Source organism: Columba livia, chromosome 12 (assembly GCF_036013475.1).
Source record: "Columba livia isolate bColLiv1 breed racing homer chromosome 12, bColLiv1.pat.W.v2, whole genome shotgun sequence".
NCBI classification, from domain to species: domain Eukaryota; kingdom Metazoa; phylum Chordata; class Aves; order Columbiformes; family Columbidae; genus Columba; species Columba livia.
In genome coordinates this window covers 17076706-17095401 of record NC_088613.1, presented here as the reverse complement: position 1 = coordinate 17095401, position 18696 = coordinate 17076706, and the positions used below count along the sequence as shown (strand labels likewise).

The 18696-nt window shown below is 45.7% G+C and overlaps 2 protein-coding genes across 7 annotated transcripts in view; one reads left to right on the top strand and one right to left on the bottom strand.

Annotated features, from left to right (window-relative positions):
• Positions 1-266: 266 nt before the first annotated feature.
• LOC110360126 (serine/arginine repetitive matrix protein 1-like) lies at positions 267-16908 on the bottom strand. The gene is made up of 3 exons (XM_065077812.1): positions 16796-16908; positions 2739-10942; positions 267-634 (listed from the first exon to the last, which is right to left on the bottom strand). Exons 1-2 carry the CDS (start codon positions 16906-16908, stop codon positions 9592-9594), a joined length of 1464 nt encoding a protein of 487 aa, XP_064933884.1. The 3' UTR covers positions 267-634; positions 2739-9591.
• STAG2 (STAG2 cohesin complex component) overlaps positions 9018-18696 on the top strand; it is a 76602-nt gene continuing 66923 nt past the window's right edge. For 3 of the 6 annotated variants that reach the window (XM_065077960.1, XM_065077957.1, XM_065077959.1), the window contains exon 1: positions 9018-9215. The gene's annotated coding sequence lies outside the window, so the exon portion shown is untranslated. Of the gene's footprint in view, positions 9216-9512; positions 9689-10424; positions 10564-18696 lie in introns of those variants that run through there. The other 3 variants (XM_065077961.1, XM_021290285.2, XM_065077958.1) reach the window with 2 other exon arrangements.

Sequence of the window (18696 nt, the reverse complement as noted above, 5' to 3'; positions counted from 1 at the left end):
ATTTGTTTCTCACATGCAAAAACCAAAAAGATCCTGACAGAAGCCTGCGTTCTGTTGCTTTGTTGGTTCTGTAACCTGACTGTTATTAATTTAACCTGGTTGTTATTAAGGATAACAAATGTATTTTAATTGGAGAGGAAATAACATCTATTGTTTTTATAACTAATGAACTTTAATTTATACAATTAAAACAGGATAACTTTATTTTTTAAATAATAAATTAGGATTTGATACTTAGGAATACATGATGACCAGAAATCCATGAATAAATCAGCACAGAAAGGTTTTATTTTGCCTTTTTGTGCCTTTGAAGAGTTTAGCGTTTCACGTAAGTCGGGCAGGCGGGGTGTTTCAGCGCGGACCCAGCGCGGCGATCCCACCCGCCTGCTTCTGACTCGTGTTGCTGTGCTTTTCCGGGGCGGGTAAAGGGCAGGGGCCGGTGTTTGCCCTGGGCTGCTGTCTCTGGGAGGCAGAGCGACCGGATCATCCTCAAGATTCCGTTTTGTCGCAGCTCTAGGCAGGAGATGAGTGTTGGTTGGGAGTACAGCACGTAAACCGTCCGAGAAAAGCCAGAAGTCATCACAAGTAATACCCCCTAAACCAAACCAGGGAGCAAACGCCTTGTCCAAACGATCTGCAAGCAAATAGCAAAATGCTTCATGTTAAAGCTTGTCAACTTTTAAAAGGTGCACTGTGTCCCTTATTGGAATGTTTTGATAAATGTTTTAGAAGTCATAACTAAAATTCGAATTGCTGTTATAGCTACTTAGGAACATTAGAGGGCCTAAAGGGCAGTTCTAGCCAGGTGGGGATTGGTCTCATCTCCCAGGCAGTCAGCAATAGGACAAGGGGCCATGGGCTTCAACTCTGCCAGGGGAAATTTAGGCTGGATATTAGAAAGAAATTCTTTACAGAGAGAGTGGTCAGGCATTGGAATGGCTGCCCAGGGTGGTGCTGGACTCGCCGTCCCTGGAGGTTTTTAAACTGAGATTGGACGTGGCACTTAGTGCCATGATCTAGTAAACGGACTGGAGTTGGACCAAGGGTTGGACTTGATGATCTCTGAGGTCTTTTCCAACCCAGTCAATTCTGTGATTAAAATCCTGGTAGTGAGATGACAAAATAACAGCTCTGTAGGTTTAATCAGGGTTCTATTCAGAGCACATGTGAAAAAATAATTAGCATAGTAATCAAATTCTGACAGCTTGAATTAGGAAGAAGTTTTTCCAATTACTTTGATTTTCAGTATATTAAAGGCTTGGAACAACAAAATCTCAAGGAAAATGGGAGGGGAAGTATTAAATGTATTGTGAGTATGTAATATTTCAAGGCAGGTGAAAACTACTTGGTTACCTTTGGATAATTATTATTTTACAGTTTTATAGCCTGGACAGCTATTGGTGATGGCTGAGATAAAACGCTTGATAAGTTAGAATTGCTGGGAATGTATCAGAGAGATATTTGAATTAGGGTTTTGCTCTTAGATTGAAAAATAACATGTACTATCGAGAAATGAAAAACCGTGTGCAGAGTCCCACTGGGAAAACATCTAGGAGAATTTTTACAGTAATTGCTGAAATGCCAAGTTTAGTAGAAACACGTGGTCACCTGCAAATTTTGGAGAATGAGTTAATACAACTTGCAGAAATTACCAAGACGGAACACATTTAAATGTATTTATGTTCTGTCCTCATGATCTCACAAAGTTAGATCTTTCTATAAAACTCTTGACATAGTTTCTCTGGCATTGTTTAGTTTTGCACGGTATGGCGAGTCATCACTTAAGCCAAATAGTTAATCTCCTGCCTACAAGCTCTTCAAGTGCGGGCGTCAGGCCACGTTGCCTCCTTCTTTTAGCTCTTGTGTAACAGAGCGGGACTGTGGACCCTCAGCCGGGCTTCACCCCCCAGCCCTGCTCGGCCAGCCCGGGGTGTTACCGAGTCCATACGGGAACTCTGCTGGGAGGGTACAAGTCACCAGAAAAATATCTGTTGCTTCAAACGTCTCTTTTGATGTTTTGCAAAATAGAATGTACCAAAAGTAACATTAATTCCACGCCTATCTCTGCATTACAATTTAGCCCCTTTATAACTTTGTTAGAAGTTACTTTGTAAAGGCTTAATGGGCAATTGCAAGTTTCTGTAGGGAAGACCCATGTTGCAGGTTGGCAGCTCCACCCCCGCTGGGCTCACTGCTGGAACAGGGTTCAGAGAACCAAGGTGCCCCCAGGCAGCAGGGCTGGGAGTCGCCGTCCTTGGCCCCTGTGGCGAGTGTCCCAGGAGTGCCCTCGGCCATGGAGGAAACAGCTTGGTCACAGCTGCTGGCACTGGGGCTTCGCGGGACCTCTAGCATCATGCTGAAGGAAGTTACAGTCTAAAAGAACTATTTTTATCTTAACGGTTTTGAACACCTGTGCAAACCACCAAGATGCCATAAACTGTTGTATTCCTTGCTACTCATTATACGTTGTGCTGCTTACAAAAAATCCAAATCACAGCTAACGACAAGATGGCACTTTGCTTTGCCTCCACCTCCCACTGTGCCAGAGCCAAGGCAGCAAGACCGGCCCTGAGCCCGGACACGACCGCAAGGAGAGGGGACTTCGGGAAGCTCCGTATGAAAGAAACCTGGGAGCTGGTTGATGATGGAATCTAAACCAAAGGAAACCGCATTAGGGATATATGTAGGATCTTGGGAATATGGTAGGTCAGCCCCAGAAAACTGTGCAAGCTTGTTACCTGAAAGAGTAATCTGTTCCCTGACCTCATCTGTCATGTAAGTAACAGCCGCCTCCCCATTGCATATAGTTCCACTTCAACCTTCTGAGTTCTGGCCTTGGTAGTTTGTGGGGAAAAGGCCAATCAACTGCCATCATCCAAACCTGCTGTTTGCCTGTAAATACAGGAGAGAGCTGTCCCATTCGTTTGATGGAGGATTTTCCTCAAAGCTTAAACACAAATGCATTTGACTTTACAATAGTTTTGCTCTAAGATCTTGTGCGGAGGTTGAGCTGAATAAGAACGTTTCTGTGCCAGTTGCACTCTAACCTCACCTAACCACGAGCCAGCCTTTTCCTCGCCTGTTCCTGGCAGCCCTGGCTCCATGTCAGCTCCGTGTCAGCCCCAGCAAATCCCACCAGCTGAGAATGGCGCTCTGCTCCGGACGGGTTTGCCCTGCGCGTCAAGCATGCCGTGCAGCTTCACTGCCTGTTCTCCAGCTGTCCCTAAGCCGAAGCTTCTTCCCCAGTGCTGGCCGCTGCTGTCTGGCCCCCTTGACCTGATTTCATTCCTTGCCTGCTCTCACCCAGCCCTTCTTCTGTCACACAGCCTGTTCTTCCCCGCCTTTAACTGCGTCCTTCCATTTATCCGGGTTACCCAATTTGAAACGTGTTTATCTGGTTCCTGTTCTTCTTCCACAGACTTTGTCACTGATGCTGTCATGGTGTCTGACTCATAAAATGGTCTTTGATTCGTGATGCCTCTGCCGGGACTTGGCTACAGGTCACAAGCGCATGCTAGTCATGTCTCCTAAGAGCTCCCGGAGCAGATCGTGCCCCAGAGCCAAGCACAACGGCCTGAACGGTAACACTCTTTCTATAGATAAGATGAGGTGGTGCCTCTAGGGAAAGCTCTTGACTGAAGCTTGGAGATGGGCTTTTCATTATTTCCTACCAATAACTGGTGTGGCCTTTACACTGTTTGGTGAGAACTTTAAAACATGGCTAAGAGATTCTAATCTCAAAGAATGAGATGTGGTGAGAGAATCTCACCTCAAATAGGGGGATGAGTGAAGGGCTATGGGTAACAAGTGGCACAGACTGGATAAATCTCCTGATAATGCAATTAGCAGGAAGCATTTGTGATTTACTGAGGATCTAAATTCATTTCTAGAGCTGACAATGAAGGGGAGTTAAAACTTCCTTTTTAATGACAGGGGACAAACTGTGATACTATGCTCTTTTATAGGTCTGAGGGCACGGTCAGCAGAAACTTACTGAATCAAGAAAATTCAGATGAGTTAGGTGTTCTGGAAAGACCTGCTGGGGCAAACAAGGGAGACGTCTGTAAATCATAAAAGGAAGAAATTATTCACGGAACATGGAAAGGCCTAAGGAGCAACCAATGTGCAATCTCTCTCCTGCAAATTATAGGAGAGTAACCCATTTTTTGCTCTTTAATTTTGTTTCTTATGTAATAGCTCATCTCCAAAAGGATTTAGAGCAGATTTCCCTACAGTGACTAAGCCAGTTTCAAAAATCTTGGAAACAAAATCTGTCTGGGAAGACTGCTTTCCCGCTCTGTACCCAACTAAACAGATCAAAATATGGCTGTGGCTTATTTAAAGCAAGCCATCAAGGTTAGAACATCACCTTGGAATGAAACCAGTGTACAAATTCTGGCTTGTTTGCCAGTTCCCATAAGCAAACACCCCTTTTTAATAGAAATGAGGAAACGGAATTGCAGAGGGGTTCCTGTTCTGCTACCCGCAAAGAAAAGGAAGCAGCATGAGCATGAATGTCCTGCCTGGAAGAATGAACCAGCCATCTGTCAACTTGAGTTTATTCTGATCTTCTCTAGCGGTAAAATTCTGGCCATTAATTCAGACACAGAATTGGTATCTATGCTTTCCTTGCTCAGTTTCTTAACCAGGTGACTGGTCAAGAGCTCTCTTTGGACCAAGTGTAGTAAAAGTCCCTGTTGCAAAGTCTTTGTTGAATTATCTCTCAACTGGGCTCAATATCAGAAATGGACTCTGAAGCTCTTAAAGAGTAGCTGTTGTGAGAAAAGTAACATAGTCCTGTAGAACAGTTCCTCCTACAGTTTCCGCAGAAATTCTGTCAGACACAAATCGCTGCTAGGAAGGTCAGAGTTTAAAATATCTCTGTTTCCTTATTATGCTTGGATAACATCTTTTATAAAATTGATTTTTGCATTTTTTTTCATTGTATTGGAAAAAGAGTGCTAGATAGTTAAACTTTGATTTCTTCTCAGTTCTGAACAAATGGTGGAAGCTCATTCTGGAACTGTTAGCTTGGAAAGAAGCGGTGTGCTAGCAGAGGAACTGCTTTGTAGCTTCCCTGTTGTATCCACTGGAATGCTCTGTTCCAGCAGCATGATCCGTTCATGGGGAAAATGCACACATCGGGCACTCGTGAGAGCCAGTTTTGTCCCCCACAATGACAACAAATGCAATGGTTAAGAACTTGTTCCGCTTTTCTGCCCCCTACATTCCTGCCCACCACTTGAGAGACTGTTGCATTTGCTCCTTAGATGTGTGCTGTGTAAACTGGTTTATGACAGTTATTTGCATGATCCAAGTGTGGGGCTGTGTTAGGAATCCTCCCAAGGCAGCTCTGGCTTAAGAAATTCCCGTCTTCTTGTCACTGGAGCAAAGCAGAAACCTCCCCAGGCTCCCCAGGAGCACACCACGCCTTCGGTTGTGCTGACTGAATTGCTTACGGACTTGTACTCTAAATGGCATCTGAGAAATGATTTGGTTTGGGGGGGGAAAACGAAACCAGTCCCTTGGAAACCAAATGGCCCTGCCCCCTTCTCTGCTGAGGCAGCAGTTCTGCTCAGACAGCAGCCGGGCAAACAGCTGAGTGGAACAACTGGGAGGGAGGAAATGAACTGGAGAGGGCAAAATCCTCTCAGGCGGGCGCTGTGACCGGCGGTTCGTAATACGCCGCTGCACCTGGAGTCTGGGCTCCAGAGGGTTTCCTTGGTTTGTTGTCACAAGTTTCAAAAAGCAAATTCTGTCACAGGAGTCAGGACACCCAGACGAGTTATGAACTGGGCTTCCAAGGTCTGAGTCAGCTTTTGAAACGGGCTGAACTCTCCGCCACGGTTATTGTCAGCACTTGCACGCTCATTCCTTTAAAAACACACCCTAAAAACGATGTCGCGTTTTCTTCTGTTGAACACATTTACCTAAAAAAAATCTCAGCTATGAGGTCAAGTGTGAACTATGAGGTTTTTGGAGTAGACCAAATATCTGCCATGTGTTAACACGGGGATTTGGGGCACAGCTGACCCTCAAGCTGCCGCAGTGTTGTGCTCCTGCCAGCTCCCCCAGGACACCGCTATGATCTTACCGAGTTCTGGATTTGAACTGTAATGTGAGTTGCTCTATTGTATCTTCAGCAAAGGATACATTACTGGAATTCCATGTGCAGGCAAAATGTTAGTTTTGGAAGTGTGTAGGTTATTTTCATGGAAAAGTTGTCTATCTGGCAGGTGTCAGAAGTTAATTTGTAGAGGGAAGGCACAAATGGACCCAGCTCCTTTCCATCTATTTCTATGTGTAATTTAACAACTATTATATATCATAAGCATGTTTAAAATTTACTTGAGGTTTGGTGTGTTGTTTTGTGGTGGGTTTTTTGTTTGTTTTGTTTGTTTGTTTTTTTCCCCCAGACTATCTCTTATTCACACTTCTGCAATTTCCAAACAGACATTAACACATTCACATTTAAGATTAGCACCTGTACCTGCAAGTGAAACTATAGACATAGTTTTATGACTGGGTATTCAGGATATCATTTTAAAATGTTCCCTAAAAGGAAATATTTCTCATAATTTTCTGCTGCTTTTTTTTTTTTTCTTTTCCCCACAGCCTTGACAGGAGGAAAAAAAAAACATTCTGAAACATTAATTCAAGCTATACAATGTAATTTATTTTTGAATGTCTGTCTCATGTACCAACTGACAGATTTGCTGGAATTGCTTGGTGACATCAACTCCTATTACACTAGTTTTTTTATTTTAAACACTCCGTATCTGATCAGAGTTTCTATTATAAGTGTCATTTGCTCTTCAATACCTCATCTTAGTTTTGAAAAGACTGGAACTGATGGATAGTCTGAAGCGTCCTGCCTTTGTTAAACAGCTGAGCAGAGTCACTCAGCTTAGTGCCTGCTTAGTTAGGCCAAACCTCTCCCCAAAATTAAAAGTAGATAAACACAAGAGGCTGATTAGAGACTAATTACCAGGACAAAACTATTCTCGTGCTGACTAATCTAACAATAGGCTTAGGTGCTATGTGCAACTATTCAGCATGAGTAATGTGCTCAGCATTACACAATACGGAGGAAAAAAAATGTAGAAGGAACTACTGAGTTGTGTGTTTAGAAACACGAGTGTCACAAATTTTGTATCTGGCTACTTTAAGTATTCTATACTGCTTATATGTGATCATTTCAGGTTCATATCAACCTTCATGCAGGGAGAAACACAGAACTGCACTCAGAGCCTAGGAGCAAACACCAATTTAAATCAGGAATGCACTTAGTGATGGGCAGCAGCAGAAAACGTTTCAGGACAACGCTCCTAGCCACAAGAATACCCCCAGCCGTCAGCAAACATCGCTTCTGTGTGTATCACCACACAAGCTTGGAGCTCACAAGATAAGGCACGCTGCACCCATCTGGGCACATTTATCTGCAAAACCATAGGCTCCCTTGCACACAACTTTGCTTACTGTGCACAAAATGAACCAAGATAGGCCAGATCAGGTCTGAAAAGCCAGCGGTGGCCTGGCGGGGCGAGGACATTGTCCCTGCAGTGTCAGCGGCTCTTGGCCTCCCAGTCTGGAAGGGAGGAGATGCTGGAAACAGATGCTGGAGTTCATGGTTAGAAATTCCAAGCATGGATCATACCCGTTAATTGTACCCATCCATTTCTGTAAATCATTCAATGTCTTAATGTCATTATTAATAGTCAAAGGCTGGGGTTTGATAATAGTTTCAGTTAAAATCCAGCCTAAATATTTCCAAGGAGGCACAGTTTGCACTTTTTCCTGTGTAACTTGTAAGCCATAAAGTTTCAGAGCTTGAAGTAAGCGTGTCACCACACTCTGCAGATAATCAGATTGTTCAGCACACACTAAGATCTCATCCATGTAATAATCTATTATAGCCTGTGTGAATGCTTCACATGTAGGCTGCACAGCAGTACTCACAACAAACTGGCGAATTGCGGGGCTGTTCATGAAAGTCTCTAACCACATTTTGGCTTTCATGTTTATCGGATATTGGTGAGCGAAGAAAAACTGCAAGCGATTAATGGATTATTTCTAGAAAGACTGAACTTCGCCTCAGCTGAACATAGAGAATGTGAGGGGTTGAAAGGGACCTGGAAAGCTCATCCAGTGCAATCCCCCCATGGAGCAGGAACACCCAGATGAGGTTACACAGGAAGGTGTCCAGGCGGGTTGGAATGTCTGCACAGAAGGAGACTCCACAACCTCCCTGGGCAGCCTGGGCCAGGCTCTGCCACCCTCACTGAGAAGAAGTTTCTTCTCATATTTAAGTGGAACCTCCTGTGTTCCAGTTTCAACCCATTGTCCCTTGTCCTGTCACTGGTTGTCACCAGAAGAGCCTGGCTCCATCCTCCTGACGCTCCCCCTTTCCATATTGATCCCCAGGAATGAGTCCCCCCTCAGTCTCCTCTTGTCCAGCTCCAGAGCCCCAGCTCCCTCAGCCTTTCCTCACACGGGAGATGCTCTACTCCCTTCAGCATCTTGGTGGCTGCGCTGGACTCTCTCCAGCAGTTCCCTGTCCTGCTGGAACTGAGGGGCCCAATTATTTAACAATCCCCGCCGCGTTGCAAGGGGGAAGGACACCAGGCCCCGCGTCTCTGCGAGGCCCGGGCGCGTCCCCCCGGCGGAGCCGCAGCTCCTTTTTAGGCCGCACTGGCGCTGCGGTTACCCGATCCTGCCCCAGAATGGAGCCAGCAGCCGTGCCGCCCCCGCCGGCCGCGCACGGAGGAGGCCGGGCCGCTGCCTCCCCCGCCTCGCCCGCCCCCTCAGCCCGGCCCGGCCCCTCAGGCCGCGCCGCGCTCGCCAGCCGGCGGGGGTGGGGGAGCGGCCGGGCGGCCCGCGCGCATGCGCGGCACCTTGTTTACCCCGCTCGGCTGGCGCCGCCGCGGCCGGCCGGCAGGTGTCGCCCCGCGCCCAGGAGAGCGGGCCCCGCGCGGTGGCCGCCAGGTGGCGCCTGCGCCCTCCATTCGCTCGCGAGCCGCCGAGCAGCGAACACCCCAAACAATCCCCAGCGCCGCCGCCAAATTAAATAACCTGCCCGCGCCCCGCGCCCTCCCCAAACCCCCCCTCCGCGGCCGAGGCTCCGGGCCGGGCGCGCAACCGGCAGCCGGGCCGGGGATATAGGAGCGGAGCTACGAGCCTGGGCCTCCTCGCTGCCTACGCCGACACTGGGCAAGGTAAGTTAGAAAATGGCGGCGAAGCTTCTGGAAGTTTGGAGGGGGGACTCGGGATCGCGGTGCGTGGCTGCGGAGCGAGGCCGGGACGGGGCCCGCGGTCCCCCGGCCTGCGGGGACGGCGCGGAGCGCTAGGCCTGCTGGCCACAGGGACTCCGCGCAGCCAAGATGGAGGACGGCGGGGCCGAGCCGCGAAAACACTCCAGCCCCCCGCTTCCCCACCCCCCCTTCCCAGCGCGCCCCGGCGGGGAGGGGGGACGCGAGTGGAGCGCGAGTGAGAGAGAGAGAGGGCGCCGAAAGCGGCCCCGCTGCCCGCCCGGAGCCCCGTTCCTCGTCCCCAGAGCCGGCCGCGGGCAGGCTGGGCCCAGTGCGCGGCGAGCTAAAATGGAGAACCACCTTCTCCTCCTCCCCCCTTCTCCCGAGCCGAGCAGGGGCTGTTGGCAAGATGGAGGACTCGGGCATTGTGTGTGTGGCGGGTGTGTGTGTGGGCAAGCCGGGCCGGGCCGCTCGGGGGGTGGCTGGGAGGGGAAGGGGGTCGGAGCCGCTGCGGCCGGAGCGGGGTGGGGGGGGCGGAGAGCGCTGGGCCGCGCGGCGCGCAGCAGAAAATGGTGGGGCGGCCGCCGGTGCCCCGGGTGGGTGTCGGTGGAGGCCGGGGAGAGGGGACTCCCATCCCTGACAGCGCTCCCCCTCCTTCCCTCAGCTGAGCTCTCCTGCCAGCCCGCTCCCGGCGGCTTGCCCGCGGAGGGAAGTGCCGGGGGATTGGGGTTTCTCTCCTTCGTCTCCCTTTCCCGGCTCGGTCGAGCTGGGGCAACTCCGGCTGCCTCTTTCTGAGTGACTGGGCTGGAGAGCTGGCGACAGCGAGTTCCCTCGGCCCAAGTGAGGACGTGGGGTCTGACCTGTGCCTTTCTCTCCCGCCCCTCTTCGCTGCCTCCTTCGAGAGAGCTGGCGACCCCCCCCCCCGCCTCCTCCGGCGCCCAGCTCGGGGAATGCCTTTGTAGGGCGAGTTTTCCCCTCCGGGTGACTTTGGGCGAGCTCTTCGGCGGCTGCCCTCTAAGAGGAAGAGTTGTGGCAGTTTCCGTTCGGCTTGCTTTATTTTTTTCTGTTTTTTTTTTTTTTGTTTTTTTTGTAAAGAAAGGGCACTTGCCAACTTGTGCCGGGGCCGCCTGATGCCGGGAGCCGCGTGTTGCAGGAACCCCGCTGGGCTCTCGCCGGCCCTGCTGGGGGAGGGAGGGGGAGGAGGAGGAAGAAGAATGCTTCTTACTGGGGGGTTTTGGCGCCACTTTTGTTTTAGATAGTGCTTCTCTGCCCCCTCCTCCTCGGCACGCACTGAACTGAGCTGAACCCTGCCCAGGTAGGAAGCAAGAGCTTTCCTGGTGTTTCTCTTTTCTGGGCGCTTCTTTTCTCTACACGGATTAAAAAAATATATACACAGTTGTTGCTGTGGTGAGGGACTTGGAGGGACGGGGGAATGAGAGCGGCAGCAGAGGCCTGTGCTGGGCGGCCCTGTTTTTTCGGGGGTTCTTTCTCCCTGTCCGAGGGCAGCCCCGAGCCGGGGTGCGCTGGCTTCGGGTGCCCGCCCCGCCGGCCTCCCGCCGCCTTCTGCCTTCCTCCGCGCTGGTGGCGTTGTGTAATCCGCTCGTCCCGTGGAAAACCGCGACCGACCGACCTCATTTTTTTTCTTCTTTTCACCCCCGAGAACGGGGAGTGAAAACGCTCGTCTCCCTCTTTCGCTTCACTCGGCTCTTGCTGTTGTTTTCCCACGGGATGTGGTGTTTGGACTTAATACAAAGTTTCAATAACCGCTGAGTCCGGTGCTGTAGTTACTGTGTGCTTTTAATTTTTGTTACTTTTTGGAAGCCTGGGTAACAAACGCTGCCGCGTCCCCCCTCCCGTGCTGGCTCAGTGCTCTCTTCCCGTGTGCTCCCCGCAGCCACACCCTGGCGTGTCCGGCCTCGTTAACCGCCTTATCGCCCGTGCGACCCCGCGTTTTCCCTCGCCTCCTCCCCCCCGGGAGGAGCGTGAGTCCCGGCCGGCCGCAGCAGCAGTGCCCGGAGGTAACCCGAGGCGGCCGAGGTTGCGCTGCGCCCCGCTGCCGTCTCCCCGGTGGGGTGAGGAGGGGCCATGTCAGCGCGGCGGTTCGTGCCGGGGGCGGGGAGTCGGGTTACCGAAGTGCGTCACACGCGGCCCCGCCGGGGCCTGCTCCGCCGCCGCCTGGGGCCGCCGCCGCCGCGCCCGCTTGCCGCCGCCCATTGGCCAGCGCCCGGGCGGGAGGCGGCCGCTTCCTCCCGCGCCCCGCGGCGGGCAGCCCGGGCGCGCACCCCGCCGGGCCCCGGAGCCCCGGGAGTGCCGCGGAGAGGGCAGCGCCGCGCGAAACGCTTCCGCGTGTTCCTGGTTCTGTTGGGTTTGTGGAGGGGGACGGAGAGGAAAAGGCCTTTTGGATCGCGTCCGTCGAAGCCGTTGGGTGACTGTGTTTCTGCTGCCTGGGAGTTTTGTTCAATCCTGGTTTAAATGACCTAGAAAGAAGAGTTACTAGAATTTCCTGCAGTAGGATGTTCTCCAAGCACAGGTCACACTGTGAACTCTTGGCCGTTCAGTCTCGATTTGTGATTGATGGCTTCTTTCTCGTTTATAATGCTTGGCCGTTTGAAACAAACTTTCCCCCTTTTTATATTGCCTTTTCCCTAAAGCCATTATTTATTAACGTATTTACTGTTACTTCTGGAGTGTTTATATTGTATTGAACTGTACAGGATTTAGAAAACATCCCTGTGCAGGCTGGTTGGTTACATGCAGGTAAATAAATACCCTAAGTGATTGTGCAATTGACAGACATTAATCTCTAGCTTCTTGGTATTACATGGTCATTATGCCCAACTCATAATTTTGCAGATAAATCTTGGCAGTAATCAGTTGCAGAGTCACCATGCCACAGATCTTGTGTGGGGCTCCTTGCTGGGTAACACTGTATCTTTTCCCTTATAACCATGATGACAGTTTCATTACAAAATGACACAAGATGTGAGAAGGCCACTGCCAGGCTGTTAGCATAAACCTTCATCTTTTTCTGCTTTCAGTGCTGGAGCTGAGTGGGGTGGAATGCCCATACTGCTCTGATTAATTAAACAAAGACTAAGAAAGCTTCAAGGTTGAAAGGAGAAAAATGAATTAATTCCCATATCTAATAGGTAGATCTTGCGCCTTAACTGATGAGGCTCATCTAGGTCCTTCTTAACAAAACCAGTGATGTTTTACAGTGTCATCTACAGGTGGGCTCTTTGCAACCTGTGAGAGAAATCAGTTAATTTCCTTTGCTGTTGTTTATGTTGAATTAGCATTCAATGTTGTGTAAGTGTAAAGTCAAACAAACCAACCAGGCATGGAACTGGGGGATGGGAGAGATTCTTTAATTTTCCTGTGAAACTTCTTAGCGCTTGGATATCTCCCAAGTTATGTACCTGGGCCAGAGATATGTTTTTGGAGCTTTTTCATCCATTTACAGTTTTGGGAAGATATTACTGAGTAAAGTCAAAGAGCAGTGTAAGGATTTGTTAAACTTGTGTTTAAGAACACTAGTCAAAATTTATGTACAGATAATTTCTTTTAAGTGTGAGGTCTTGATGTTTTGCAATCAAAAGCTGGAATTATTGGTTGGGATAAGTTGGTTCAAATTAATGATGCTGTGATATTTTAATATATTTTTAAAAAATTAGTTCTGTGAAATGACAAAAAAATGATAGGTTCATAGCTTATTAAAATACTTGGTTTAAAAATACATATTACTACTTGAAGAACATTCCATTTTTAAAATAGGAATATTCAATTAAGTGACTGTTAATCTAACTTGAATTCCATAAATATATCACATTCCATCTTTACATGTTACAGTCTTTAAAGGCATAAACGTGCAGAATGAAATTATTTCCACTTGAAAGGAGCGTAAATAGAATTGTCAGTTAAATGCTCTCTTTATTTTTATTTTATTTCAGTATAACATATCAACAGCAACCAAATTATTTTTTAAAAATGTCATGCAAACAGCTTCTCTTGAATATTACATGCTACTACAGTCTCCTGTAGAAAATAGCTGCAGGCAACAAACCACTTGAAAGTACATGCTCTGGTTGGTGGGAACAACTGCATTAGGTTTCGTCAAATCATGAAATAATCTTAACACAGCAGAGCATTATGAACTTTTTTTAATTAGATTGCTCTTTGTCGCTTATGGCTCAAATTTAGAATGATATGAGAGCCCTCATTTGTCATTTTCATTTGTGATGTTACTGTCTTGGTTTTGCTGCAGTCAAATGCTGTAGGAGATATTAGATTTTCTGGGACTTGTGTGACAGCGTAAACAGGTTGTATGTTTTACAGAAACCTTACGCACTTTGGTTGCTTATTTTCACCAAATGAATCCCCAAAAGCAAGCAAATATTTCTGCTGGTTACTTACGCTTCTTGGTTCTGTTGTTGGAATGCTGTGTTTTGTCAAATGAGATGAGGTTCTGAACTCGGTGCGGTATGCCAACAGTGTCATAATTTCTTCTCCCATTAATTTGAAAACTTAGGAGAATATCGTAGGTGTGAATTTCTAAAGTTGTAAATTGTAATTGGGTTTTGTAGTGTGTGTTGTGTTGGTTTTTTGTTGTTGGGTTTTTTTTTTTTTTGGTTGGTTGTTTTTTTGTATGTGAGGAATTAAGAAAACATACAGGAAAAGGAATGTATTGTAGAATGCATGTCTGTCAGCTAGATGCTAGAATTTCCCAGAGCTTCATTTGCTTCAGTAATTGTTTTGTAATGGAGAGAAGTGATTGATAGCAGCCATCAACATATCAGTTTAGTATTCTTAAATAAGCCCTGCTCACTTTCTCAGTATCACTTAATTCATATTCTGAAAACTTTAGCTTCCTTATATGAGGATCATTGACAAAGAAGAGGCAAGAATTAAGTGAAAACTTCGTCCTTGGGGAACTGAGGGTGCGCAGGGAATTGGAGCTTTGGCTTGGGAAGCTTGTACACAACAAATCTATGGAGTAATGGAAAAGACCTTTTTTCCATATGTATGATAAAAACTTAGATAGTGACATAGAGGCTTATTGCCTTGGTTCAGATTCAACGCCATTCAATGTTTTAGATCGCCTCCACTTTTGAAGTGAAAGGTAAGTGAAAATGGGAATGCTTTGTGGGCCCACAGCTCTTCCGTAACTGGCCCTGGCAGTCCTTTGGTTTGATCTGATCTAGTCTTCTTCCCACCTCCTGACCCTTCTGTCCTGTTGGCCACAGGCAGAGGTGGAACTAAATGGGGCTACAGGCAGATTAAACGCTCTGGTCGAGATATTAGAGTCCTTCCTGCAAGGAAGGAGCTTGTAGTGTGCCGAGTTACTCAATCCAGTCTGGTCAGGTTTGATCTGGATCTGTCAAGTCAGTGGTGGTTTCATGTGGGCCAGGCTTATGCTGCTGCACTGGCTACCTTGTGCCTTGAAGGGTGCTGGGGGGGTCTTGGAGGGGCCTTGTGGGGAGTTGTGCTCAGCGGGTGTTTTGTGAGGGTGGGAAGACTTGGGTGTTTGTTTTGGTAAATGAAATTTCGGAGAGAAAACCTTTTGGTAACCTTTGCACTATTGCATCAGCATGACTGAATCTCTTGCTCTAGCTTTTGTTTTTTCTTAAAGACTACTTTCTGGAGTAAACCAGTTAAACTCTTCCACCTCTGTGAACAGTTTTAATGTTTGGAGATCAGTCCAGTGACTTCAGTTGGCTTTTTATATTGGGGAAAAAAAAAACTATCTACTTTCCAAAAGTGTGTATCTTTGTGATTTAAGGGTAAGCCTTGAAATCTTATGAGACTTTTAACAGGGTCAGATATTTACTTATGAGTGATACAGTGCAAACTTCTGTTTTGAGAATTGGAGATTTAAAATGTACTTTTAATTGTATGTTGTTTTAATTAGAATTTAGCTTCTCTAAGTTTTCTCATGTTGCAGTTCGTAAAAATCTGGTGAAGGTAGTTTTTTTTTTGTTTTCTGTTTTGTTTTTTGTTTTTGCGAGTAAATACAAAGTAAGGGAAACTTTTGAACGTGACCTTCATTTAGATCACCACAGACAAATGTAGGGCTAGTGCTGATTGGGTTCTATCTTGAGAAAGATGATTCACTGTTCAGATATCAACACAAATACTGTGTTTTCTCAGTCCTCTCATTTTGATGGCCAGGATCACTAAGACTAGACCGGAGTCCTAAATTTGATGGGTTATGCCATTGCAATATTTCACAGTTTACTCTACCCCTTTTTAGTATCTGTGTCTCCCAAGTGTTGCACCATTAAGAAAATCACTGATCTGTGAGATCTTGAGTAGAGAAGAAGGGAAAGCGAGGTGTTTCTTTTTGTTAATCTCTCAAACATTTTCCCTCGACTGCTCGGATCTGAGGAGAGTTCTGGCATGCATTTTGGAGATAGGGATATGGGGAAAAATTTGATCTCCTTGGCTTTCATGTTACAATTAACCCTTAGCCTTTATTGGCTACAGTCACGTGGAGGAGTGCAGGCGTAGTCTGCTTTGAATCTTCTTAATCCCAATTTGTGTCAGAAATGAAGTGCGTACAGGATTGCATTTGTATGCAGTTATTGTTTGTCTTATTGTGACTTCAGAGGGAAATTAAATTAGCTGTCATGTAACTGCTTTATGCAGGTATGCACTTCATGTCCAGGCATGTACTTTATTGTTGTCTATTCTGTACATTTTTTAATTGTATAACTAGCTATAACATCCCTCTCTGGAGGACTTATTTTTGAAAAAGAATATAATAAGAAGAGTGAGTAGATATAAGAAGGTTGTCATATATTGGAGGGTAGATTGTGATCTGTGATTGAGAAGTTAATCACGATACCCACCCAAAGACAATTATCTAGAGATGAGTGGGTTTGGTTTGGTTTGGTGGGGGGGTGGTTATAGGGGGCAGGTAGATGAATATTTATTTTCTTATGGCTCTGAATCTGATGGCTTATGATATTAGTCCTGCCCTCACACAACCTTTTATGCATTTTACTTTTCTATGCTTCTGTTTCAGTAAAGGTTAGTTATTGGATTAGAAGGGAGTATGTGTGGCACTAGAATTCAGTGGAAGAATATTTGTTTTCCAAAGCAGATTTTTGTTAGTGCTTCTGGGTGGCTCCTAGAGAGGAAAGTATTTTTGCATCTGTTCCCATTGTTTTAGGCTTGATAGGGTAAGCCAATGATTTTTGCTTATATTTTGAAAAAGGTCTTAAATGGTGTGTGTTGCCATGTAATATCTATGTCTGCAGTGGTCTAGGTGGATGATAAGTACTATAGATGATGTGCAAATATCAGGGTTTTCTAATAGCAAAATCATGGAAAGAAATCAAGTATACTGACATTTCAGAAAGCAGGAAACATTTCCAAAACTACTGACCAGTTAAAAAAAGAAACATCAAACCTTAGGAATGCATCTTTTGTTTAGTTGGGTTTGCATTCCAAGATTGGTCTTGAGTTGCTGCAAGGTTTGGTGAAATGCTGCTTGGCTTCTGGCCAGCGGGTGAGCTTTGGGTGATGTGCAGGATGACTCACCTTACCTGCAGACACCCCAAGTGTCTCCCTTCCCCACTCCCACTGAGTGACTGGTGTCATTCAGTGTACGTGCTTGCCAGTTTGGTGCTTCCTGGGAAGGTATGGTGATGTAGTACATGTAGTCACGTAGCAAAGAGGACTTAATGCAGGTGTTTTCCTGTTGCTTAATACAAGTGATCTGTCTAGAAAGAGATGAATATTTTTGATTTGTAGGTAATGTTGCAGTTCTTGATTATGGCTGAATTGCATTTTTTTACTTAGGATTTCAGCCATGAGTTTTATGAAATAATATTATTATATTAATATTCCTTGCAGCATCTCATCTGGGGAAAAAAAAGATTGACTTTTACTTTGCAAATAAAAATAAGCTGTTCAAGGTAAGCCTTTTCTGTCTTTCTTGCAATTACCTGCTATTCCTTTAGGTAAAACTGCTAGTTCATCCCTTAAGAAGGATCAACTCTGGAAATTTGGACCATATCAAGTCTTAGTAAGCAGATAATATACAAGTAATGTAATTGTCTGATTTCATTTGTCAGCATGTCATCTTCAGCAGCGAGTGTTCAGTATGAGGAGAGTTTGTATGGATTAGGGATGTGAATATTCAAGATGCTTTTTTTGTTGTTTTTTTTTTTTTTTTAAATATATGTTATTTTAATTATCTTCCTGTGGGCAGTTGAATATATAGACAACTGAGGTTACTAAAAAACGATGTCAGTAGTAATGTCAGGAACACAGTTTTGTAATTCATGAAGCATGCATTTGAGATCTCTGGTTTTTAATTCAAAGGTGATTTTGTATGACATGAGTCCTGGAATAAATTTGGGGTGTGGTTTGTTTGTTTGTTTTAATTACTTATGGATATAGTGGCCAACTGATTTAATTTGAGTAATAAGGCACTGCATCCTGACCACTGGCAATGTTGTTCATTTCACTTCTGATCTTCTTAGAAACAGAGAACTGATTACCTATGATTTTTTTTTTCTTTTTCCCAAGGAATAAAACTAGGGAAACTTGATAAAGACTTGTTTCAAAATGAGGATGGCCATTGGCTGCGGTCTAGGTACGGCAGTGCTGTGTTTGTGGCACACATACAGGAAGTAGGATTGATACGGACCGTTGTATCTTGGTTTAGGGTAAAAAATATAATTTAAATATAGTTGCAAAGGAAAGACTGTGATATTCATAATTTAATATTAATAACATAAGTATTTTTAAAGTATGTTTGAAATTTTGTTATTTTGCACTATTTTGGGATAGGAGCTATATTCTTACAGGAAAGTACCAGTTTGGTGTGCTGCCATATACTGTTTTATTTTTATTGTTACTTTATGTACCTGGTTGAAAACCATATCCCAAATATTTTATTTTCAACTTCACATAAAATAAAGCTTTGTATTGTGAATGGGCAGTTGCTTCCTTATTTGTGTTGTAGGTTACAGAATCATATTGGAAAGAAGGGCCCTCTGGAGATCTAGTCCAGCTTCCTACTTAAAGCTTTTCCAGTTAGGCCAGGTTGCTGTGGAATTTGTGCAGTCAAGTTTTGAATATCTCAGAGGATGGAGTTTCCATGATCTCTCTGGCAACCCATTATGCTATTCTTGTTGGACGGTTGTTGGTATTTTAGTTGTTTGTGGGTTTTGTTTGGTTGTTTAGTTTTTTGGTGTTGTGGTGTTTTTTTTTTTTTTTTAATTATTATTATTTTTTATTATTTCAGGTCTTAAAGTAATCTTAAATTCCTATAAAGATTCATGCTCTTCCACCCCCAGTATATTTGGAATGTATTCCTTCATGATGGAGGTGTGGGAAGCTAATGACCAGGTTTAGAACTGATTTGGTTTTTATTGAGAATTATTGAAAAAGAGAGAGGTCACTGGCTACAGGGATTACTTTTTGGTATCTACTTTCC